This window comes from Medicago sativa, chromosome 8 (genome assembly GCF_051527215.1).
Source record: "Medicago sativa cultivar Bolivia chromosome 8, Bolivia_mono, whole genome shotgun sequence".
Lineage (NCBI taxonomy): Eukaryota > Viridiplantae > Streptophyta > Magnoliopsida > Fabales > Fabaceae > Medicago > Medicago sativa.
This window is the reverse complement of record NC_140756.1, coordinates 42,131,174-42,155,946: the sequence shown is the minus strand read 5'-3', so window position 1 is coordinate 42,155,946 and position 24,773 is coordinate 42,131,174. Positions and strand designations below refer to the sequence as shown.

The following is a 24,773-nucleotide window of genomic DNA, read 5'->3' as shown; positions in this document are numbered from 1 at the left end:
GACTTCTATCATTCTAATTACTAAATTGATAACGTGTGTTCTATTTTTGGGAAAGAGATGAATGTGACTATCTAGGAGGACAAGAAGATGATATCATGACTTCAAGTATCCAATTTTATACTACAAAGATAAAGAATTTAATGGGAGGAGAGAGATTTTTTCTTTTGAGCAAGGGGCAGAGAGATACCAGTAGTTTTAAGTTTTAACCAATTTGGAGGCCCGGTTCTACTCTTATAAATTTGACCCCTAAACAAACAACATAAAAACAATAATTTTTTTTATTGTAAATTGTAAAAAAATCAACTCTAAGTCACTTACCTTTTACCGTCCCGTAAATCAGTGAAAAATTTGTAAATAAAATCACGAATTGGTAAAGATCAGACTCAAATAATATTCACTATGTTTATCCTTATTTTTAAATCCATCTTTCCAATTGTTTTAATTTTTCAAAATAAAAAATTAAATAATTTCATTTTATTTATCCATATCCAAATAAAAGAGTGATGAAGAAGGAAGGAAGGAAAAAAATATACATTGTAAGTGATGAGAGTGAGTCTCCTTGAATCTATATCTTTGTGAGAAAGAATATGTTAGTGTGTTACAAATAGAATTTGGAATTTGCTCTTGATGAAAAAAAAAAAAAAATTAGAATTTGCTTGTCTTTCGCCGCATAGAGTGAGAAAATTGAGAAGTTGGACATTTTTTTTTAGTATTACTTTTCCCACCCTATGCCTTTCCTCGCGCGCGGTATTTTTTTTCCAATTTTACCCTCGGTACATTCCGGATTATATAATCCGGAATGCACCAGTGCACAGAACTGAAACAAATTTGCATGTCATTGTGCTTTTTATCATTTTTTTCCAATAAATCATTATATATGTTTGTATAAAAGACAATTAACTTAAATATTATATCAAAAAATGATTTTATATATATATATATATATATATATATCATTATACCAAAAAAAGTTGAATTTAAATCATTACACATTTCACCTAATGATATACATTTCAACTAAACTAATGATATATATCTAATCTATGGCGCCGAAAGATCAATGGGACTATCATCCACTTCAACCTTCACACCAGGAGCAGGACCAGCACCAACCCTCTCATCGGGATCAAGATTTTCAACAATGTACAATTCTTCATCATCTTTTATGACCGCTACACCCGCCGCCCGACTTAACTCATTATAATCTGCCATCCGGCTGACATATCTATCAGGCCAGGTGTTTGCATCCTCTCGATGGTATTGTCTCCATAGAGCGGAAGTGGGAGGAATCGGACAACCATCCTTCAATTTCAAGGCCATAAAATGGTTGTCATTCACATATGCCAGACATATCAACGGATCGATAGTTGGAGGCGGCGGTGGACCACATAGAGGGAAAAAGGTTTCTGATTTCCCAATGGACAACACAACAACCGTTTGGCTGAATTTCTGTGCGAAGAGGAACCCCATATCCGGCATTGTCATCCATTTATCCGGTGGTGCATTGCCAATACCGGAGTAGGATAGAGCGTCCAAGACCTCGTTATACCGCCTATCATCATTAATCATCCTCCAATAGCGGTCATTTTCTACACCGATAAGCTCTTTGTAAAGGTTGTACCGGACTAATACGTGATCATCAACAGTCAAGTTCCGTAGGACCGCAACTGCTCGGAACCCACAATGGCCATCACCGGGTACATCCGTAACCTTTTCAATAATGCCATGCATCCAAATTGGGATTTGGTCTTTGTGTGGTATGTGGACTTCAACGGGTGTTGGCTTCTTTGGATTTTTTGGAATTGGCTTAGGAGGAGTAGGAGACATGTTGATTTTCCGTGCACTCTTTCTACTCGTCCCTGTTAACCGTGTATGTGAACCCTGTGTTTCTTGCTCCTGGGAGTCAACAATCTCCCATAGGGAAGGGGACCGCCTTGTCGATCGAATGCTTTGCTTATCTTTCTTTGGAGCTCCTTTGGTGATGACCTTATTTGGCGGTGGACGCATAGAGGTGGTTTCCGGTAAAACAAATTGTCGAAATTGTTCTTTCAAATGCACCTTCATGTTGTAATCGGTGTCCTTGAACCAGGCCTACAATGTGTAAAAAACTGTCATTATTGTTGTTGATGGAAAACAGTCAGAAACATGCATTCTGTTACCACTACTTATACAGTCCGGATTTTATTTTCCGAACCACATAAGGTAATCCGGAACTTCCCGATACACCCCATGCATGAGCCTTAAATGCACTTGCATGGGGCGTAAATGCTACCTCTCTGGATGATATTTTCCGGAACCCATCAACTATGTCCGGAGTATATAATCCAGATTGCACCAGTACAGAATACAGAAACAGAAATCTTAGGCAGAACATAAACAGAGACAGTTTTGAAAAAAATACCTGGAGAATATCTCATTCTGGCAATAGAGAGATGTCTTCTTCTTTTTGAAGCTTCGTGTCAACCTCGTACTCGAACCTCAACCTCTTCCAGTGGGTGTGAATTTCTTCCAAACGGATGGCAGTGCCGTTCTTGATCTTCAAAGCTATCATACACGCACATGGTAATCCGTAAGTGATCAAACTCAAACAACCACATCTAGATTTATCCGTACTAATTTCAAGTGCTTTATTGTACTCCACAACGAGATGATGCAAAGCTTCCCTTGAAATGTTCCGGATCAACCTAGACCACAACACCTTGTCTTTGAACCGATGTTCAAGCATGATAATGCTCGTCTGAAACGAAGCATGTATTGCGGTATGTTGCAACTCTAGCATGTCATGAACGGATTTCCAGTTTGTGCTCAAATCACCCATACTACTACTCAGATACTTTTTCAACTGAGCTTGTGCATATTTAGCTCTGTTTGTTGTAGTATTCCCCATATGAAGGTTTTTGTCAACCCAAAACCTCACAAACTTCTCCTTAACCGGATCCAAAATTGTTTTTTCAACATATTCCAAAAACTTGGGAAATTTTGCGCATACAACTTTGAACCGGGTCCAATTATCAATATATGCTTCCTCCATTTTGGAGTCCACAATATCCATCCATGCAGCCATCACAGTCTTCACCACCGAAGTCGGCTTGATCGCTTCCCTATTCTTTCCTTTGACATCCTTCACTTTGCAATCCAATTTACACTTTGCTCTCACATTTTGTCCAATGTGATATGAGCACAACAGAGTAGTAGCTTTAGGGAAAACCTTTTCCACATCATTGATCAAAGCATTGTCCCGATCAGTGACAACTACTTTGGGATAGAGATCTTTGGAGTGCAACATCTCACGACACCTCTCAAGAGCCCAATAAACATTGTCTTGCCTCTCAGACAACATATAGGCAAAAGCAATAGAGTATGTTTTCATGGTAGAAGTATTACCGACAAACTCAAGCAATGGAAGACGATACTTGTTTGTCTTGTATGTTGAATCCAACACAAGCACCGTGGAGAACGTGTTACTTGATAGAATCTGGATGTGCCCAAAAAACATCACTGACTTCATCAGAATCATGATACTTCCTACAATGATAAACGTAACCATTATCAACCAAAGACTTCAAGAGATGTTGCATGTCATTCCTCGTACCCCTAATGGACCGCCTATACTTGTAAGTAGCATTATAAACGTGTTTGATGGTAGTTGAAGTGGTACGGTTCCTCTTCTTTAAGTTGGTAAGCATTTGCCTCGGAGGAACGTTTGATTCCACCATCTCTTCAAGGTGAACACGTTCATTTGGGTTTAGACGACCGACAGTTTTATGACCTTTCAACACATCTGTCATGCCATGGTTGTGTTTACCATCACCAACTTTGAGGCTCCAATCACCACCAGTCAACAAATAACCTCTCAGCCTAAACGGACACTCGCATTTAACCGAACCAGCTATCTCACGCCGACTTTTTCTCTTGTACTCGGTGTATGAAGCTCCCATTTCACATATCAAAGTAACAAATGTGTTTCTTCCGTTGCCATCGTTATCGTATTTACCAATAATAGTGGAAAAACCAAGCTTCCTAGCTTTCTCTCGAACCCACTCCAACAAATCATTGCGTGTTGCAAACCTGTGTTTAGTGGTAAAATGTTCTCACTGGTCAATACAAAGAGCAACAACTGGAGGAATAGGAGGAGGAGCATCCTCTACTTTCGGGGATGATGGTGGGGGATTCTCGGATTTGCCATTTCCAGAATCATGCGCATCTTGAAGTAAAAGAAGCGGCAACACAACAGGAGGTTCATTCTGAGGTAGATCATCATTTGGGGGATCAACAGGAACAACCATGACTGAAAACAGTGTGAAGCAGAGTCAGAAAATGAACACATTTTCTGCACTGGTACAGTCCGGAACACGTAATCCGGATCACATGAATGCAGTCCGGATTACATATTCCGGAAAAGTACTGCAAAGATCATACAACGTGATCAAATGTTAATCGCCTAAAAATCGACTAGGGAAAGGTTTATATACACATTACCTTTGCATTCAGTCGAAAATGATGATGTTAACCCCCCTTGATGGCCAGATTGCTGCTCCAAACCATCATTTCGCCCAAATGGAGTGTTTTTTAGAGGTGTAGGGAGTGTTTTTGATAAAGGTGGTCTGCTTCAGCTAGGTTCTGGAGAACTATATATACCCTAGCTGTCCGGATTACGTTTTCCGGAAAAAAACGACTACTTTTCCCGCTTGGTTTAAATACAGGGCGTGCGGATTTTCTTCTCCGGAATACAACCATTGTGTCAGGATTATGTTTTTCGGATTGTATTTCACCCTGACCAAAGCCATGTTTCGCAAGTCCCATGGGGCATGGTGATTTCCAAATCCTTTCGGATTATATGATCCGAATATTGTCCGGATTACATAGTCCGGATAAAGGGTATTTTGGTCAAAAAAACAGGGCGCGCGAGAAGGCCATAGGGTGGGAAAAGTAATACTCTTTTTGTTTGGTCGAAAGGAGTTGGACTGGACCCCCAATCCATAACATGCTAGAAAAAGATGTTTCTCCTTGAAAAATGCTTTTCTTCCAAGTGTTTTTGCTCCTTACCACCTCAAACTTTTAGAATTAACTCACACGTACTAATGTGAGTTAACTCACGTTGAGTTTTGGTATAACAGCAGAATAACATTCAATGCAAGCAACCAAACCAGATTGACACATGACACATGTACAAATACATGAAATGTTCTTTGATTTTCACCAACATGGACAAAGTATTTGTTAAGTTGTGCCTTCAACTTATCCAACTTGTCGGTGGGGGTTAAAAAGACCTTGATCGTCTTCTTCACGGTAGAGTATCAGACATGAGCTTCAACTTCAACTTGTGTATCTTGAGACACGTTTCACTTCACAAAAATTTATGAAATAACAAGTATAAGAATAAAATTAAATGAAAAATAAAATACATAGTTTAATAAGTAAAGACATATATTTTTATAAAATACGAGCAATAATAATAACAAATAAAATTGTCGATGCTTTGTCCATCACAAAAAAGTCATATATTTATATAATGTTAGTTACATATTGACCATAAAAATTGGCGTTACATAATCGACCAAAAAAAAGGATGAATACCGACAGAAAAGTGTCATAACCTATCTAACTAGCTATTGATATATAATCATCTTCATCTTCTTCAAATACTTTAAATTCTCCTTTTGGTTTTTCGGGAGTGGGAGTGTCACAACAAATTTGATCGAGATGATTTGGTTGTTTTTTTTGGCGGTTTCAATGAGGTCTTTGAACAAAGTTTGTCTATCAAAAAATGCAAACTTCTATTTCTTAGCCTCACCAATCTTGTGATTCTTCCACTCCGTATAGGACGGTGGAATTAGACAAACTTCTTTCATATAAACATGAAGAAAGTGGTCGGAAATTAAGTCAAGACACATGATGTAGACATGTGGGTTAAGTGGCGGAGCACATCGGATTGGGAAAAAAGTCTCACATATACCTCTTTTGAGCAAAACCAACTGAACAACAACTCTATTGTAACAAGTCTCACATAACCACTTACCTATCTAAGAAATTCCACCACTAATTATTGAAGGGTGTAAACCATTATGATATATTCAAAACGCTCTTCCAAAACTAACAAAATTAATTATATGACTAATACGAAACACCTCATGAAAAATTAGGGGACTGTATATCCAATTTACTTATTGATTGAGTGATGAAAACAAATTTGTTTATGATACAATCTTTATCTCATTTGTGCATGATAAAATTGACCATAATTGAGAACAATTTTTGAAGGTGCAGTATCCTAACCTAACCAAAACAAAAACAATTATGATTTTTGTTGTGAGCTTATATTTGACATTAAGACAGAATCAGATACCTACGTCTGTTTCTGAACCCATAAATCATCTGATAAAGTTGTAACAAAAACGACAAACCATAACTCAAAGAAAAGCAGATCATAAAAAGAGCCATCCAGTGAAGAAACTTGAACAATATGCTACAAAACAAACAAAAAGTGAGCCTGTGAAAACAACTCCATGATTTAACGCATTTATTCATGGTTTGCCAAACCTTGGGGACCAACATAATATTTCTATGCTCTTGTATTTAATGAATCAGAGAATGATTTATATATATATTCTTCTTATCTTATGCACTGTGCAGCTGTCTGCACTATCCTTTTTTACAAAGACAATCAACAAGAATTTTCCAGCACTACAATTTCACTTTTTGTCTATTCATATCAAAATTCTTCACAACTGTCCTACACGTTTTTAATAAAGGCCCTTTTGAAATGGTATATATCCTATGAAGCACGAACACTCCTTGGATTAGATGTGTCTCGGTGTCGGACAAGTGTCGTGTTCGACACCGACACTTGTAATTACACTGAATTAAGTTAATTTTTTTTTTTTAAATTATTAGTTGTGTCAGTGTCTGTGTCGTTCCGGTGTCCGTGTCGGTATTCGTGCTTCATAGTGTATATCATATCATATCAGTGTTAATTGGCTTGCATAACAAATTAACAGGGGAAGAATAAATGGAAGAGCAGAGGGGGGACCAGGACTAAATACAAGTCAATAATAATATGAGAGTGATATGCATGATTTTTTTTTAGTGAAGTCTTTGTGAGGTATGAAATTCTTATTCTCATGGTAATAAAGGAAATGGAGAAGGGGAAAAAAAATACCAAATTCAGATGGAGGTTGGATACATATATGGTGAAACACTAAAATACCATTGATGCTAGTGAAAATTGATTGATTTGAATCATTCTAGTTTTCACCAATGACATTTTCTTTTAGTCATGTCATAGCATGATTGTTCTCACTTTTCATCCTAAACAACATAACATAAACTTGCCTTGTGCACTTGAAATAGAAGGTTGATTTTGTAAAATTAATTTTAATAAAAGTGAGCTGAATGTAAAATGCTTTGGTATCCATTTAATACCAAAATTTAGAAGGCATCTAACTCACGACTATATAAAAGCTCTCAATCTTAGCTTTTACGATGGAGATTCGTGGTATCAAACATTAACATTTGAAGGTAAACGCTAACATAGCTTTTAGCCCACTTGTTCATGACCTAAATATAGAAATATTATATATAAAAATGACTTTTTTTAAAAAAAAAAAAAATCTATTTTTTGATTTCTTAACAAATGAGTAAAGATACAGCAGTGATCATAACTTTTGAATTGAAGTCTATCAAGGATTACTTGTAATGGGCGATTAACACAAGACTTTAAATTTTGACCAAAAACAAAACATAAGACTTCAAAAGCATTTAACTCTCTATTTATACATAAATATCATCTAATGATCCCAAAATATTTAAAACATTCAAGTCCTCATTGTTGAAAATTTAATCTTGGGTGGTAAAATTCAACACACATTAGTTAAAAATTGGTGGAGGACAATATATATATGTGTAGAGCCAAGTTATTGTTTCAGAAAGCCAAATTATCCTCAATGATTAAACATAGATAAAGTTGAAGAGTTTGTTTTTTGTCCTCTATATCTAGATACCGTCCAATTCCATGGTGAAAACTGGCATCAAGTACTGAGTACGATGGCATCTTGTGAAATCATGGTTAGTAGTAAGTACTAGTGTGTGCCAGGTTATGTCAGCACCACGTGTTGTGGCCATAGTAGTACTATTACAACTTGACATCATTTTATACCAGAAAACAAAAAGATTCTATCTCAACCTTAAGCACCTTGCAATTTCAACTTGTTATAATCACACATGTATACATGATCAATTTTAATTGAGTCCAGAAGCCATTATAGAAAGACAAAATGGAATTAAGTGTTTTTGATATCACAGTAGATATATCAGAATTACGGTAATCCACCGTGACTTTCCGAAGCTACAAAGTGTAGATTTTACAAAATTATAGTGGATCACCGTCGGGGCAGAGCCACACTGACGACCTTATAGGCAAGTGCCCCCACTTTCGTTTTGATTTTTAGTGATAACGTTTCTTTTGATGAATTACTTTTTTTATTTTTTTTATGAATAAAGCCACATTTTTTGCTCCTCAACTGTCATGTGATTCTAACATACCCACCGCAGTGTTAAATATAGGCTACCACAAAAATGGAACCAACCGAGGTTGGGTTCAACGGGAAGAAATTAGACTTCCACAACATGAGAAACTAATGATCGAATTCTGATTGGGAGAGGAGTCTACATTCAGTGTCCGATAGTGTATCGAATAAAAATACCTTTTATAGAGGAACCTATAAACAATGACATGGAACTCACCATGACAGAGCTAGTGTGTGACATATTGTAGGCTCGAGCCATTACAAGAATATTGTCATGCATTATCTAAAATTGGTCTCAAAATCAGTTTCTAAATCGATTTCTTACCGTCCCCGTGAGCATAGCTCAGTTGGCAAGGACAAACATTATTATATGCAGGGGTCGAAGTTCAAACCAGGAACACCCCACTTATTCACCTTAAAAAAGGTGAATTCTAGCCACTAAGCGACTTGACAAAAAAAAGAAAAAAATCAGTTTCTTACTAGCGGTCACTAAATCAATCACTAATCTCCTAGAGTGAGGTAAATATAATTTCCTCTTGGACCAAGCATAATCCCCTTGTCTTAAATTTTTTCTTATAACAAAAAAATTAAATCAAAGAATGGCAAAGTGGAAGATGAAAGGCAAAAAGCAGGAAAGAACAAGGGAACAGTTAGCTACTATACATTTATGTTAAAGTGGTGAGCTTTCTTCCTGCTGTTCCCTAGTTATGTAGGCTTCAATATGAAAAATATGATGTGTCTCTCTCAACTCAACCATCTAGAATCTAGCTTTGTCCAGTGCTATGAGTACTTTGCAGGGTTGAGATTTAAAATGTAGTGGACCATTAGTTTAATTCTCTCCCTATATCTAACTCGAAGCTTATTCATATACATACATACCCCTAAAATAATTAAATACGGTTAACTAAAACTGAAAAAGAGACGTTTAGAAGTCCTAGCTCAACTCGTAAATGCCGAAATTGCAAGGCCGGACGTCATGACCCGGGTTCAAACCCGTGACCTCACAGTTGTGTGTGAGTTTAATTTCAGTAGTTTACCAATTCATCTAAGACAAAAGAAAAACTGAAAAAGAGACAACTGATCTTGATCTCAAGGGGTTAGTATATAAATTTTAGTTAAAATTAAATTATTTTGAAGTATCTGAGTTCGATCCCTAATCAAAGAAACAACTAGCTAAAGATCGATTTCTTCTGAGAATCAAAAGGTTTTCTTTTTTAAGAAGTTAAACTAGAATAATCGGAAAGTTCAGAAAGAAAAAAGAAAAATACAAACCATAACTACCTAAATCAATTCACAATCTTTAATCATGTACTTCTTTTCGGTAACTCTTGTAAAATATTTTAAATGCTCTTTGAATTATGATTCCTCTTAAAATCAAGTCTTCTTTGCAAAAGTCTACACTAGCATTATTGCTATTTCCTTTCTGATGAATAATATTGATTTAATTATGCAGTCTGTAGGAAGTACTGTTCATTTATAATCATGTTATAAATGCAAAACATCATCAACTTTGCTATTTACTTTTATTTTAATTGCGAATTGAATGCAAGAGTTGGTTGCTATGAAGCACGGACATAGACACGGGCACTCTATAAGATAATTACACGTCGACATTGATAAATTTTGAGAAAATGAAATGATTTAGTTTAGTATAATTACAAGTATCGGTGTTGAACACTTGGACACGTCTTTAATCAGAAGTATCGATGCAACAAAGATTGCTTGGGTACGCATGTGATATGGGTCCTTTATATGTGCGGCATCAGAAATCACAACATGAACAAAATAACATAAAAAAAAACAAAAGCATAATCTTTTTCTCCTCATTAGTAATTCCTTGATTACCAATAGTTAAGCGTTTATGAGTGACGCGCTTGGATTTATTTTATCTGACAGCAGAACTATCTCTTTCAACACTCACTTCATTCAACATCCATCAATAGTATACCCACTCCTCACTTCAATTAGGATTTTAAGTTTATACATTTCATTATTAGCTTATTTTTTAAAGCAAAACCCTTACTTAACCCTCTACTTAATTTCTTTTAATTCGAGTATCCTTAGCGTGAAACCGTGTAGACTAATTTATCGAGTCGAATAAGACAACAATAAATGACAAAACTCTTCCTCAAAAGTTTTAAAAATACTGCGTTGAAACCTAAAACTTTTGATTAACTTAAAAGCGATCTGAACCATCTATCTTAGCGCTCTTGGTTCCCATACCTTTTAGTAACACAATTTAAAAAAAAAAAAAAAATTAATGAAGCTTGTGGTCCACACACACTTTGCACATTCTTTCCACCTTTCTGCTTCATATAAACAACCTCTTTCACTTCATTGTTCCCAAAACTCAAGCTTCTTCTATTCTATCACATAACTTGCTAGCTCATCCCTTATAGCCATTGTCAGTTCACCTCTCACAAAACAATGGAAGCTAGGAGTATTGAGAGGAAGAGAACATTCATGATGGAAAAGATGAGAAGGAACAACATGGTGGAAGAAGAAATGGAAAATGAAGTAGAAGAGGAGGAGGGTGATGTTAGTCTGACTGAAGAAGAGAAGAAGAAAGGGGTTGGTGGCGGGAGAAGAGGAGGTGGTGGCGGTGTTTCTCCACCTTGTTGCCAAGCAGAGAGGTGTGGAGCGGATTTGACGGATGCAAAGAGATACCATCGCCGCCATAAAGTGTGCGAGTTTCATTCCAAGGCACCCGTTGTGGTGGTTGCAGGGCTGAGGCAGAGGTTTTGTCAACAATGTAGCAGGTCTTCAATCTTATATCTACACCATTTTCTCTAACACTCATCAATAATTTGTTTTTTCTTTTGACATGTTTATAGGCGGTAGAGTCTGTCATGTTTTCCCATGATCTGTTTTTTTAGCTCACATTTACATAAAATCGAATGTTTTAAAAATTGGACAAAATATTAGACCGTGAGACCTTAAGGTTATGGTTTACTTAGCTCAATTAGAAAAGGAAACAAAAATAATTAAGGGAGGCAAAAAAATAAAAATCAGATCAGTCACTTCAACTGGTTTAACTGAACTATTGTATAACTGAGATTAACTCAACCAGCGAATTTAATCCCGGCAAATTGGCCGATTCCCATTTAAATCGGTTGAATCAGACACTTCAATCCAGTTTTAAAACATTGCTTCAAACAATTATATATTTGTAAGTGAAAAACTGACCTTAAATATCTTGGACTAGAGCGTCATTTTCTCATCCTAAATTTCTGCAATAAGAATAAACTAATCATTATTTCATATCATATACAAAGATATACTACGCATTGATCAATGACGAGTTATGCTGTGCAGGTTCCATGACTTGGTAGAGTTTGATGAGTCTAAAAGAAGCTGCCGCAGGCGGTTGGCTGGACACAATGAACGGCGCCGGAAAACCAACCCGGAAGCTGCCAATGAGGGAAGCAGTCACAGCAAAGGACAACATCAACCTAAGGAAACTCAATGCAGGATTCAGATGAACTTACCAGGCAGTTCTGGTTATAAGTCCTTCAACATTAGATGAAGCTAAAGTGTTCAGTTCAGTTCAGTTCAGCCAGCTCTCTCTCTTCTGTCACCTTCTGGTTTCTTACGGTCCAAGGCATAGAATAAAGATCCTTTGTATGTTCACCACAACAAGAACCTAATTACCCACTAAATATCCTACATCTAAAAGGTCATAAGTGAGTTCCTTTTGTTTCTGTTTGTCTTTATCGCAAGTATCCTTATTAAAGCACCTTTGAATGTTGTAACCCTATTTTCCACTCCAAAAGAATAAAAAGCTACGGCTTCTTTAGTGCAAATTCACTAATCTATTTTTTATATATAATTTATAGGCTATCTAACATATAAATTGTCACTTTGGTGCTAGATTCCATTTGAAAGTCCATTCTTAAAAAAATATATACATATTTACAAACTGCACCTTGCCAGTATAGTTGTGGTGTAGATATACATTTTTATTTTCATTTTATCATAAATGCCTCCCTAATGTGCTAAAAAAGGTTAATTTCTTATTTATTTAACTCATAACTTACTGGAGTGTGCTTTCAAACTTTTTGTCGGTGTGAGAATCTAAGTGATGGATAACATATATTTGAATTTTGAGAATTTTCCCTAGCCTAGCACATCTCTAAATCTCAACTCATCTAAACTGTATTAAAAAAAAACACATATACTTCCAACATTGAATTCAAAGTGGAAGCCTATGTTTGTATTGATGATAGTTATAAAACAGAATGGTAACTGAAACATGATACAAACATTAGTTAATATAAGATTTGTTAAATGTGTATAATAAAATCGACATCAATAACATCCTCCGGAAAAAAGTTAAATTTTCACTGTGTTCATCCTTTTGACGAAGAGATGTTAGCAAAGGTCTTCATTGTGGTAGTGTTTTACTAGGCACAAGAAATAGTAACCTTTACATATTCCCCTACACATGATCTAAAATTTAAACGGCTAGACAGTAATTGGGAAATATACTTTATTGATCAAACTCTTGCATTCATACAAATTACTTTGGCATTAACCATCCAATACTAAATATTTATTGCATTTATACATCAAACAACACAGTATCCAAGTTGGTTTGAATGAAAGCAGGCAAGAAAAGAGATCACACACTTATGCTTGAGCAGAATAACACCTCAATGGATATCAACACTTATCAATATATACATTAAAGTTTGTAGATAAAAAATCTACAATGAGAACTTAGCAATCAGTGAAACCTCACAACAACGCAAGAGATGTCATCTGAGCTCCTCCTGTTAAGCGCTTCTTCAGTAAGATGCTTTGCTGCGGACCGAGCATCCTTGATATCTTTGATAGCATCCACTGCTTCTTGATTTGACATGACCTATAATAACAAATGAGAATATAAAGTGAAAAATTATGCATGTGTGAATCCAATCAAACATGTATGTTTGGTTAGAAGCAAAACTGCCCATAAGGTGAGTGCAAAGGAATGCATCAAACATGTGATACTTTCCCATTTAATCAAATAGTTTACCTTCCATAATCCGTCACTGGCTAATATAACGAACTCTCCACCGTCATCTATCGTCTTCACTGTCACATGCGGTTCTGAAGTCATGTGTACCTTTAGGCTTTTGTCGCCAAATGCCCTTGACACTGCTAACTGTCCATCAACCCGTGGAACATCCCCTGAATCGATAACAAAATATGTATCCTTAGATATAAACTGTATCCTTAGCCACGAGCAATTATTTTAGGACCAATATCAAACTATGAAGCACTGCCACACAACCATGATAGTGACAAGTAGACGCTGAAAATAATTTGAGAAGATGGAAGTGATTAAATGCTCTACACCGAAGGTGTTGGACACGGGACACACCTTAAATATCACGTATTGATGCTATATATCAACCAGATACTGAATAACATATAGAATCATACTAGATGATCATGTGCAACACTCAATGATGCATAGATATGTAAGGTATCCAGTACATCAATACAGCTATTCTTGAAAAATAAAGAACATGTTCTATGAAGCAGCAGTTATTTCAACTATTCTTGAAAAACATGATATACTATACCTGGAAAGTTAGATACAAAACCACCTCTGTTTTTTATATCATTGCTTTCTGTTGTTGGTTCATGGTCAACTGACAGTGGTATAGCAACACCATTCTCAGATAAGACAGCCCGAGAATCCCCGATATTGGCCACCACTAGCTTCTGACAATTAATTAGTATTGCTGTAACTGCAGTTGAACCACCTTTACCCAATTCACCTGATTTCTCTAAAATAGTAGAATCAGTTTCTTTATATGCTCTCTTCACACTATCCGCAGGTTCACTCCAGAAATCAGGCTACATTAGACAATAAGAATTATACGCATAAATTATATCCAAAAGCCAACATCTCCAGATGAATACGGTAAAAATACATGACCAAATCAAAACCATTCACCAAGTGTAGAAAAAAGATAAATAAATAAAAAAACTCTTGAAACATGCAAAAGGAAGTAACATATAGTAGTACTAGTATCATATTCATTCAACTTGAATTGAAATTGATAATTTTTCAGTTTTTGTTTGGAACCGGCATGGCTAGGGGTAATGCATTTCAGGCTTTACACAAAGTCAATCATAGATTAAGCCTATGTTTTGGCACACTTATGCATAGGGACCCAATGCAAATTGGTGGTGATTTCTCATAATGCATAGGGACACAATGCAAATTGGTGGTGATTTCTCAAGCTAAAAACTGTAGCTTTTAGTTTGACGTGTGTTTGATGTGAATGGACTGCAAAAACAAACAGACTCTAAGTAATCACAAAAACGGGAATCCTCATTACCTCTTTTAAGATATTATCAAACAGATGAGAACGCAAGTAATCCGGTACAGTATGACCTGCGTGACCATCAAATATTGCAAATAAACCCAACTCGTTGTCATCAACATGCTTGAATTCAGCAACCACGTAGTCTTCCATGGCATGATTTGATTGACCCTTTACCAAGTGAAAGCCATGAGTTACATGCTTTGACATCTTGCTCTTTCCTTTCCCAGAGTCCGGATCAGATGGTCCCAAAACTTTCTCCTGCACCAACATTCTCCAGTTGAAACATAAGAAAAAATTCATGCTCGACATACAAATGAAACGAAACGAAACTTGTGCAATTTATCTATTCATGTGGAATTTTCTCAAGATTTGCCAATGGTAACTAGTAAGATATTATGTTATGTGTATCTTCCCAATAAGTGGCTAAATGCATCAGATACTTGAGGAATTCATTATGATATTTGAAAACACAAGAACTTTAAATTTTTCCTGTTACAACTGTTAGATTATAATAGCATGAAATATTCTTATGTAATCAAGTAATGTCTGAATTTGTGAAGTTTGATAAATTATTACCATAGCTCACATACATATGTCACAACCTCTATTGAATTATTTTTCTTTCGGTAACTCAGCCTTTCACACTCGTCAGATTTTCATTTGAAAAAAGTTACTCGCTCAGGTCTATATATGAAAAAATTCACTTTTTAGATTTATTGAACAACTGATGCATCTGAATTATAATATAGATCAGATACACCGGTCATTAATGAACTAACCAATGCACCCGGGGCACAGGTTACGAAAGTAAAATAAAAAGTTTTAAAGTTGAAAATAACATTTGTTAGAGTTTTGATGAATTGACTGCACAAACTTCCAGTGCAATACTGCTATCATTGAACCCATGAATCACTTTCCCGTGATATTGGGCTAACATTTAATTATGAAGTTTGCTGGCCACATAACAATTAACTGGTAAATTTCTCACCATCCCGCTAATTAACCAATTAACTATAATATTTGAGAATATTGTGGATCAGAGTCACAAATAACTATTTTGTAGCTAATTGAAAATTAAAGATGGTTGAAATCAAATCAAATATAAGGAAATTAAGAAAAAAAATGTGTGTAATTAATATGAAGAGAAAAAAGCAAAGGGTGAAAAAGATGATATACCTTCATCTTGTGGAGGATTTCTTTGCCGGTCATTGTTGAGTTCTGGAAGGGTGTATGTAAGAGGTGAAGAGGCGAAAAAATAATGAGGAGAAAATGCCAAGCTGTATGAGAGAGAAGGGATACGAGGAAGATGAGTGTGTTGTCTTAGAATAGATGATGAGGATTGCTCTCGTGTTCACACCGTTTTAATTTTATTTTTTGTTTTTTTATACGTCTGTCTAACATAGGTCGGTAAGAGAGCCTCCACGATGGATATCCTCAGTTTGAAGGTCTTAAATGAGTATCACATGTACATATCATTTTTTTATAATTTTTATTTTTAAATAAACATAATAAGTACTCAATCACTACAATGAAGATCCTCTAACAAAATGTCTAAATGAGTTCTACTAATAACTCTTTATCATTTATATTTCAAGAAAAGCAACATTGCAATGATTATTTTAATAAAAAGTATTGTATGATCTACTTAAGAATGAAAGTCTTAAGTGAGACTCGGGATCTTAGAAGACTCAAAAAAAAAAAAATTCAATGGGAGTACATATTAGGTACCAGGTCTTAAATGGTGAAGATCTCACCATTGGGGACGATATCTAAGAGTATTGTTCCGATAGATAACTCTTACGACAGGGAGATTCTGAAATTGAGGAATCTTGGTTTGATCAAGCCGTTGAATATTGCGTATTTTTTAGAAAAATAAATATCAATTTGCATTGAATTTGAGTTTCGACGGATTGGTCCGATTAGAAAAGAAAAAAAATATGAATTAAAAATAGGGTTAATTATGTTTTAGGTCCCTATAAATAGGCGCGTTTTCAACATTAGTCCCTACTTAAATTTTATTAAATTTTTGGTCCCCAACGTTTTTTTCCGTTAGCAAAATAGGTCCTCGCTGTTAATTGTTGCATATGAAGCATGGACTCCGACACGGACACCTGACACGACACTGACACGGACACGTCGACACCTCTAATGTAAAAAATATATGACACCGACACCGCTACATATATGTTAATTTATTTAAAGACGGTCTAAAATAAAAATTAAAATACATATATAAACATCTAACTTGAGCAATTTATTTCAATAGAAAAATTTCTACAACAAGATATCATAGTATTGGACATTTATTTATTCATCTACTATAAAAAAAGTTAAAAATGATATAATCAACTATAATGTCTATAACCCTTAATTGATCAACATTTCTCAAAACATGTGTAACTCTTGTATCTATGGTGTGTGGAAGCAAGAGAGAAAAAAAAAAATTGTTTTAAATATTTGTGTGAGTTGTCCAACACGGCTCGAATGAGTGTTATATAGGTGTCGGACACCGATCGTAGGAGTGTCGAAGTAAAGAAAATAATAATTATTTAGGACACGGGTTCGACACGTGTCGTACGGGTGTCATAGGAGTGTCGGACACCGACGCGTGTCGGACACCGCGACACGCCGAGTCTTAGAGGTGTCCGTGCTTCATAGATTGTTGCTGATTGAGCAAACGGTGAAGCACATGTGGATGCCACATCTGACTTTTTTTTGTTGGGTTAAATATGTTTTTAGTCCCTGTAAAATCGGGTCATTTTAAGTTTTGTCCTTACTTAATTTGAATAGTTGTTTTAGTCCTTACAAAAATACTATGCATTCAGTATTAGTCTCTGCTCAATTCAAATTTGTTTAATTTATGCTTATACTCTTAAGTTTTTTTAACGATTTTTTGTAGACGTGTTAAGAACATTACTAAAAGTTCCTCCGCAAAAAATTATCGCAAAATTTGATTTATATGTTCATATTTTATTACTTTTATCTTTAACTTTTATCTTTTTCAAAAATTCATATTTAATTCGTTTCATGTTAAAAAATTTTAAATTTTAGTAATTGAACCTTTCATAGTGTTCTAAACTTGTCTCAAAAAAATCGTTCAAAAATTTAAGAGTTTAAGGATAATTAAACAAACTTTGTTTTAGCAGGGACTAAAATTAGAAGTAATTTTTTTTATAGGGACTAAAAAACCTATTAAAACTAAGTAAGGACTAAACTATAACTTGAAACGGTATTTATAAGGAGGAGGCATCCCTCACAATACAATATGGTTTTGTATAATTGAATTAAGCATTACTCTTTGGTTGATCTGTAGGCATCTTGTATACTGCCACTAGTTTTACATGAAATATGGGAGCATGGGTTGGTTTGAATTAATATGGAATTATTTTCTTACGATCATTTAATATTTTTCTCATGGTTAATGATATTAGGTTCTATTCAAATAATCTATGCCGCTTCAACATCTTTTGGTCAGCGTATTTTAAAAAAAAGAATAGCGTATTCTTCGGTATCTCATATGAGTTTCATAATTCTAAGAATTGGTTCTATAAGTGATACTGGGCTCAACGGGGCTGTTTTACAAATAATATCTCATGGATTTATTGGCATTGCCCTTTTTTTTCTTGGCAGGAACTAGTTATGATAGACTACGTCTTCTTTATCTTGACGAAATGGGTGGAATGGCTATCCCAATGCCAAAAGTATTCACCATTTTCACTATCTTATCGATGATTTCTCTTGCCTTGTCGGGCATCAGTGGTTTTGTTGCCGAATTGATAGTTTTTTTTTGGAATAATTACTAGTTAAAAATATCTTTTCTTGATGAAAATACTATCATAACTAGTTTTAGTAGTTTTTTTAATCCCTACACAAAAAAAATACTTCTACTTTTAGTCCCTTCTAAAACAAAGTTTGTTTAATTATCCTTAAAGTCTTAAATTTTTGAACGATTTTTTTGAGACAAGTTTAGAACACTATGAAAGGTTCAATTACTAAAATTTAGAATTTTTTAACATGAAACGAATTAAATATGAATTTTTGAAAAAGATAAAAGTTAAAGATAAAAGTAATAAAATCTGGACATATAAATCAAATTTTGCGATCATTTTTTATGGATGAACTTTTAGTAATGTTCTTAACACGTCTACAAAAAATTGTTAAAAAACTTAAGAGTTTAAGCATAAATTAAACAAATTTGAATTGAGCAGAGACTAATACTGAGTGCATAGTATTTTTGTAAGGACTAAAATAACTATTAAAATTAAGTAAGGACTAAACTTAAAATGCCTCAATTTTATAGGGACTAAAAACATAGTTAACCCAACAAAAAAAGTCAGATGCGGCATCCACATGTGCTTCACCGTTTGCTCAATCAGCAACAATTAACAGCGATGACCCATTTTGCTAGCGGAAAAAACGTTGGGGGCCAAAAATTTAATAAAATTTAAGTAGGGACTAATGTTGGAAACACGCCTATTTATAGGGACCTAAAACATAATTAACCCTTAAAAATATTTGCTGGAAATATCCATTTTCCGGAGGGGGTGATAAGATATCATGTAGCAGTTGAGATAAAAAGAGTGTTAATAAGGAATCTAGGGTTATTTTTAGGCTTTTTAAGTTTGTCGTCAAATCCCAGGGATCAACCCTGGAAATATCGATTGCCTTTGCGTGAAAGTACGATACTCCTAATTCGGCAAAAGAGGAGAACTCAATGATTATTCGTTCGCCGGAACCAAAAGTCAAAATTTTGGTAGATCTAGATATAGTTCCTCGAATTATACTTTCTAAAGAAACGAGAGCCGAGCCAAGAGGATCCCGATTTCTATATAATCAATTGTATTCAATAAAATGGCTGATTCAACAAAATAGAATAAAATAAAAAGAAAATTTTATGAAAATAGACTGAATTCGATACTCGGAAATTGAATCCTCGAATTGCACCTTTTATATCGGCAAAGTGTGCGCAATCAAAATATGGTTTTTAGGGGTGGAATTTGTGGCACCGGATCATGCACGTTTTTCTAGTTATAACGAAAAAAGTGCAGTTGTTCGAGACCTACGATCTTTAGCTCTGGAACTGAATCATTTCCTTGTATCTGAGAAAGACTTTTAGATTCACAAACTAGCGGTACCCACCATTTCTTTTTTGGGATCAATATCAACAATGCAGTTCATCCAACGATAAACCTAATCTGAATTCCTAACAACATATCTTCACATACCAAGAACTACGAGATCACCTCTTTCATTCTGGAAACCTTTTTTCCTTTATTCAATCATTGTCATCGCATTGATAAGAAATCAGGAGAGAGTGGGATTCAAACCCTAGATAGTTCTTTCGAACTATATCGGTTTTCAAGATCGGAGCCATCAACCACTCAGCCATCTCTCCAAAAGTTAATTTATATTTTATCTTTATTATCTTTTTTCGAAAAAAGATAAGAAATAAGATCTTCTTCGTCCTCGATGGAGCCGTTTTGTGGGGAGTAGCTATAGTTTTTTTGATAAAAAAAATAGAATGGTGTGTTTTTTTTGGAGTCTCAACTCCAGGAAGGTGGTAGAATAAAAGACACAGCTTACAACTTTCATCGCACTGTGCTCTCCAAAGAGCAACTATTCTCAAAATATCAAAAGGTCCTAAGCGGGTGTTCCTTTTCGAATGGCAGAATCAAAGTATAGTGTCAAACAAGTCGGTGTTACTATTGAATTCTTTGGTGGCGAACTCAATGGAGTCAGTTATAGTGATCCTGATACTGTTAAGAAATATGCAACCTCGTTTTCACGGTTTAGGTTGTTCCCATTTCGCTCACCGCGGCACTTGAGCCCGCTTGGATCATGATGTGCGGATTAGGCAAGTGTACCAAATCGTTTACCTAGTAATAAAGTGATAAGTAGAGTATTGTATCCACAGGGATTGTTGTTTCTTCCAAACAATTCGCGTTACTTATTTTTGTAAGTTGACGATATAATAAAAGATAAGGGTTAGAGAGTTGCAATTTTTATTTGTTTGCAACAGAGCAATTTTACCTATTTTTGGTTGCAGAAAACTAAGCAGCGGTTAGGATTCTTCGAATCCCCTCTTTTTATATTGTTGGATATTAAATAACGTTTATGTCGCGTTTATTTATCTTAGGTAGAATATATAAGTGATGAGGCCGTTGGGGCATGACTAACCTAGAAGGTTGGAAGCTGCACCTGATGATAACACGGTGATCCTTACATGTCGGGTCTATAAATCTCGGTTAACTAGGTCTATCCCTCCTAAATCCGGTTGCACCTGTTAATCACACGGTGATCCTTACGTGTGGGGTCTTACCGTCTCAAAGGTAATTCAAAGCATAGACTTAAATTGGCTTTCCATGATTTTCCAAGGCAATGAAGGCCAAGGTTCCTGTAGGTCTAACCATTTATGAATCTTAGGACACTCATAGCACACACTCTCTCGCACTTATTTGTTCCACAAACGGGCAACCCTATCTCGTCTACCTTACTAAGGATTTAAGATAATGGTTCTATTAGGCTACGACTTATTTCCTTCAAGTATGTGTTGGAACAAAATGTGTTTAACAATGAACCTTGAGAGTTTTGTTGATAACAAGGTATTAAAAATTGTCAATTGGACTAGCTAATTGTACTTGCAAAAGTACGGTAAGGAATTCTAGGGTTAAGAATCGTATGCTAGGGTTTAGACTGATGATTAGATGATCTGAGAATGCTCTCAAGAGTGGTATTTATAGCCTGTTATAGGCTTGGGCTTCTGTTGCTTGGTTCCCAAGCAACAGGGGTATTTATGTATTTTAGGCGGCTTCTAGAGGTTTCTAGGAGTTTAAGAGGGCGGCGCCTCTCAGAGTAGCGCGCCAGGACCTCGGGGGCCCTTCTGGAGGGCGCCCGAGCCATCTTTGAGGGCTAAGGAACCCTTTTAGGGGGCTCCCAAGCCTCTAGGAATATTTATGACAGTCCACAGCCCCCCAAGCACAAGTCTTGGGACAAGGCGAAGTGATGATGTCATGGAGATGGATCTTCTGGGTGTCATTAAGTCTCTTAGGAATGTTCTGACAGTCCACAACCCTCCAAGCACAAGCCTTGGGACAAGGAGAGGTGCTTGGTTCGGCGAAATCATGCCATGCCGCGCATTGCTTTGAAAAGATTTGCTTAAGGTGATTTCAGAGCTTCCCGAAGGGCCTGAAAGTGGATGTGTGGCCTGTATTTGAAGTAACGTATTGAGCCTGTCGTGGGACGTTGTAGTAGCATTTAGGGGTGTACGTATCATGTGTTATTGGTTCATATAGCCCCCCAAGCACGAGTCTTGGGGCAAGGCGAAGTGATTTGTATACCTGGTCGCCATTTGGTTGACGCCATAGGGCGTTGTCCATTTTACGAGTAGTGCCCTACTCAGGATTTGGGCGACGTGCTTTGTGCGGCGTCCGCTGAGGGTTTCTTTTGGACGTTTCGTATCCTTGTGGTTTCCCGATGGCCACCACGTGTCAAGATCTTATGGCGTTATTCCACTCAATCGTTCTGGACACGCTTCCCGAGGCGACTTCGTTTTTATAAGAGCGTGTTTGGCTTTTAGTTTTTCATTTCTTTGCTATTTTCTTCTGTGCTAAGCTTTTCTCGTCTGTTTCCCTTCCGTTTTAAGCAGCCTCAGCAGATATTTCTTCCTTTCTTCACAGGTATTCCTCAATTCCTATCTTCTCTCCCATTTTAATTTGTTTTCGCACTTCGAGAGAGTTCGTCATAGGTATGGTGTTGATTAGAGAGTGTGACGAGAAGGGTCAATTGGTTCGACCTACCGATCCTGTTGAGAGAGATCGATTGAGGAAAGAGTGTCTTAAACATGCTACTGGTCCGGACGGGGTTATTAACTGGGACATTTATTATGAGGGATTTTTCGGGGAGGAATTGTTTAGCGATTTATCTAGTGAATGTAGCGCTAACTCGAGTAGTGATAGTGATTGTGTGTTCTTGTCTACCACTTCAGGAACGAATCGTAAGCAGGACGAGTGTCTGGAGATTCGTCCGCTTGAGATTCCCTTAGGGTTGGTGGGAGACGAACCTTCTTCCAGGTTAGCAGAGATGGCCTCATTTGATGAAGAAGTACTAGCGGAAGAGTCACTGTACGTCGATGTTTCTGCCCTGGATACTTTTCGAAGTAAATTTGATATTTCCGCCACTGGACGAGTAGAGGACGTAGTGCTGTTATCTTGTGATCCCGGCAAGCGTGCTTGTGTTCAAGAGATGGCGGGCGAGGGCGACGAATCTTACTTTGTCTATACCGCTGTGTTGGAAGAGTTTGGCGTGAAGATTCCTTTCACGCCTTTTGAGATGGATGTCTTGAGACTCCTTAATGTGGCGCCCACTCAAATACGTCCTAATAGTTAGGCGTTTATTTGTGGCTTCGAGATTTTATGCAGATCTTTAGGTCTCGAGCCTTCTGTTGGTGTTTTCTTTCACTTTTATGGGACCAAAGACGTCAACAAAGGTACATGGATTGTTATTTCTGCCCATCCTGGGAAAAGACTTTTTTCTACTTACGCCAGCAACTTTAAAAAGGAATGGCGAGACACCTTTGTTAGGGTACAGGGGTCGCCAGAGTGTTCTACTTCTTCTGTGTTGGTAAATGGTGTGCCAAAGTTTCCTCTTAGATGGACAAATGCTCCTCTGGCAGTGAAGGGATATGACCTCGACGTGATGTCGTCTTACGAGCGTAAGCTTATGTACTTCTTGGAGGAGGCCCCACTGACTAATATTCATGAGCTTTTAAATAGGGAAGGTGATGTCGTTCGCTTTAATGCCTATTTACGTGAGTGTCTCTTTAAATAGTCTGCGTTGAACTTTGTTTTATCATTTCATTATTCTGACCGATCTCTTTTGGCTTTGTGCAGAGGAGATGCTGCTTCTTACTGGAGCACAGATGAGAAAGTATCTGGCTGAGCTGGAGAAGAGCAAAAATCCAGATGGTTATGTGTCAAGTAGTTCGGGGGGTGTTTCTTTACGGAAGTTGAAAAGGAAAGACTCTAGAAGAGGAGAAGCCGGCGTGATCGAGGTGGAGGATGCTGAAGGCGAGGCTAAAAGGAACATGCTTGTTTCAGTTGAATCACCTGTTTCTAAGAAAGCGAGGACGGGAAAGGGTGTCAAACCTATTGTGGTCGCCCTCCGGCGGGCAAGGACGTTGGTGGTACTTCGCTAAATGACGAGGCGATGGAATCCTTCTGGCACTCACAATTTGACTTCCGTCGGTACGTCGCACTTGGTTTGCTTGTGTTTACCAGTCCTAACTTTTGGGTCGGTTTTCTGTTTTTTGTTTTAAATTTTTGTGTTTTATTTCTCGTTAGCACCGTGTAATGTCATCTCCATGGCGGTCTTGCAGATATATGCAGGAACAAGTGTCGTTTGCGAAGGTGGATGTTGAGGCTGGGGTGAAGGCCAAGTGTAGCGATCTGGTGGCGAATGCTGGTACTGCCGCGCTACGAATATTGCTTATGAGTCATTGTTTAGTGGTGAAGCATGACTTGGTGGAGAAAAAGTACAACGACGCTGCTGGTCTAGAAGGTCGCCTTGAGGAGGCGTTAAGAGATAAGAAAGCTGCAGAGGACGCCTTGGAGGAGATGAAACATGCCAAGGAGATGGCGGAGAAGGAGAGAGATGAGAGCAAAACTGCTCTGGAAAGATCAGAAGCCGCCATGGATGAGGGAAGGCGGTCACTCGCGGTATACTTCGAGAACGGCTTCAGTCGTGCCAAAGAGTAGGTGCTGCTTTTCAACCTAGAGGCCAAAGTGGAAGAGCTCGATCCTTTCAAGATCATCGTGGATGGCGAGTTGGTGGATGATGAATAGTTCTTTGTTGCTTGTTCGTTTTATGTTTTTTGGTCTGTAATTTAATTTTGGCGGCTCCGTGAAGCGCCTTTCAAACAATGTTTATT

General features: G+C 36.8%; 3 protein-coding genes and 1 long non-coding RNA gene across 5 annotated transcripts; 1 reads left to right on the top strand and 3 right to left on the bottom strand.

Moving 5' to 3' along the window:
- Nucleotides 1–1,041: 1,041 nt before the first annotated feature.
- Nucleotides 1,042–3,938, bottom strand: LOC146899245 (uncharacterized). Its single transcript, XM_085736728.1, has 4 exons — nucleotides 3,593–3,938; nucleotides 2,478–3,525; nucleotides 2,195–2,360; nucleotides 1,042–2,091 (listed from the first exon to the last, which is right to left on the bottom strand). The coding sequence occupies exons 1-4, from the start codon at nucleotides 3,936–3,938 to the stop codon at nucleotides 1,042–1,044; spliced, it is 2,610 nt and encodes an 869-aa protein (XP_085592854.1).
- A 1,000-nt stretch (nucleotides 3,939–4,938) lies between these two features.
- Nucleotides 4,939–11,843, bottom strand: LOC146899244 (uncharacterized). The gene is made up of 2 exons (XR_015024249.1): nucleotides 11,712–11,843; nucleotides 4,939–5,345 (listed from the first exon to the last, which is right to left on the bottom strand). It is a non-coding gene; the product is annotated as an uncharacterized LOC146899244 (long non-coding RNA).
- On the top strand, nucleotides 10,878–12,328 carry LOC146899243 (squamosa promoter-binding-like protein 4). Its single transcript, XM_085739483.1, has 2 exons — nucleotides 10,878–11,284; nucleotides 11,841–12,328. Exons 1-2 carry the CDS (start codon nucleotides 10,953–10,955, stop codon nucleotides 12,049–12,051), a joined length of 543 nt encoding a protein of 180 aa, XP_085595609.1. The 5' UTR covers nucleotides 10,878–10,952; the 3' UTR covers nucleotides 12,052–12,328.
- Nucleotides 12,329–13,000: 672 nt separating this feature from the next.
- On the bottom strand, nucleotides 13,001–16,203 carry LOC146899242 (putative protein phosphatase 2C 39). 2 transcript variants are annotated; one of them, XM_085739482.1, is made up of 5 exons: nucleotides 16,025–16,203; nucleotides 14,861–15,119; nucleotides 14,096–14,372; nucleotides 13,543–13,697; nucleotides 13,001–13,389 (listed from the first exon to the last, which is right to left on the bottom strand). In XM_085739482.1, exons 2-5 carry the CDS (start codon nucleotides 15,116–15,118, stop codon nucleotides 13,252–13,254), a joined length of 828 nt encoding a protein of 275 aa, XP_085595608.1. In that variant the 5' UTR covers nucleotide 15,119; nucleotides 16,025–16,203; the 3' UTR covers nucleotides 13,001–13,251. The 2 variants fall into 2 exon arrangements, with proteins under 2 accessions (XP_085595608.1, XP_085595607.1); XM_085739481.1 differs by having other exon boundaries at nucleotides 14,861–15,106.
- Nucleotides 16,204–24,773: the final 8,570 nt, after the last annotated feature.

Coding starts and splice junctions, on each gene's coding strand:
- LOC146899245 (XM_085736728.1), bottom strand. CDS start 3,938: ATGGGAGCTTCATACACCGAGTACAAGAGAAAAAGTCGGCGTGAGATA. Junction 2,361..2,477: donor ACCCACTGGAAGAGGTTGAG/GTTCGAGTACGA, acceptor GTTCTGCCTAAG/ATTTCTGTTTCTGTATTCTG. Junction 2,092..2,194: donor GTTCCGGATTACCTTATGTG/GTTCGGAAAATA, acceptor TACACATTGTAG/GCCTGGTTCAAGGACACCGA.
- LOC146899243 (XM_085739483.1), top strand. CDS start 10,953: ATGGAAGCTAGGAGTATTGAGAGGAAGAGAACATTCATGATGGAAAAG. Junction 11,285..11,840: donor TTTTGTCAACAATGTAGCAG/GTCTTCAATCTT, acceptor TATGCTGTGCAG/GTTCCATGACTTGGTAGAGT.
- LOC146899242 (XM_085739481.1), bottom strand. CDS start 16,057: ATGACCGGCAAAGAAATCCTCCACAAGATGAAG. Junction 15,107..16,024: donor AAATCCTCCACAAGATGAAG/GTATATCATCTT, acceptor ATGTTGGTGCAG/GAGAAAGTTTTGGGACCATC. Junction 13,390..13,542: donor CCAGTGACGGATTATGGAAG/GTAAACTATTTG, acceptor TTGTTATTATAG/GTCATGTCAAATCAAGAAGC.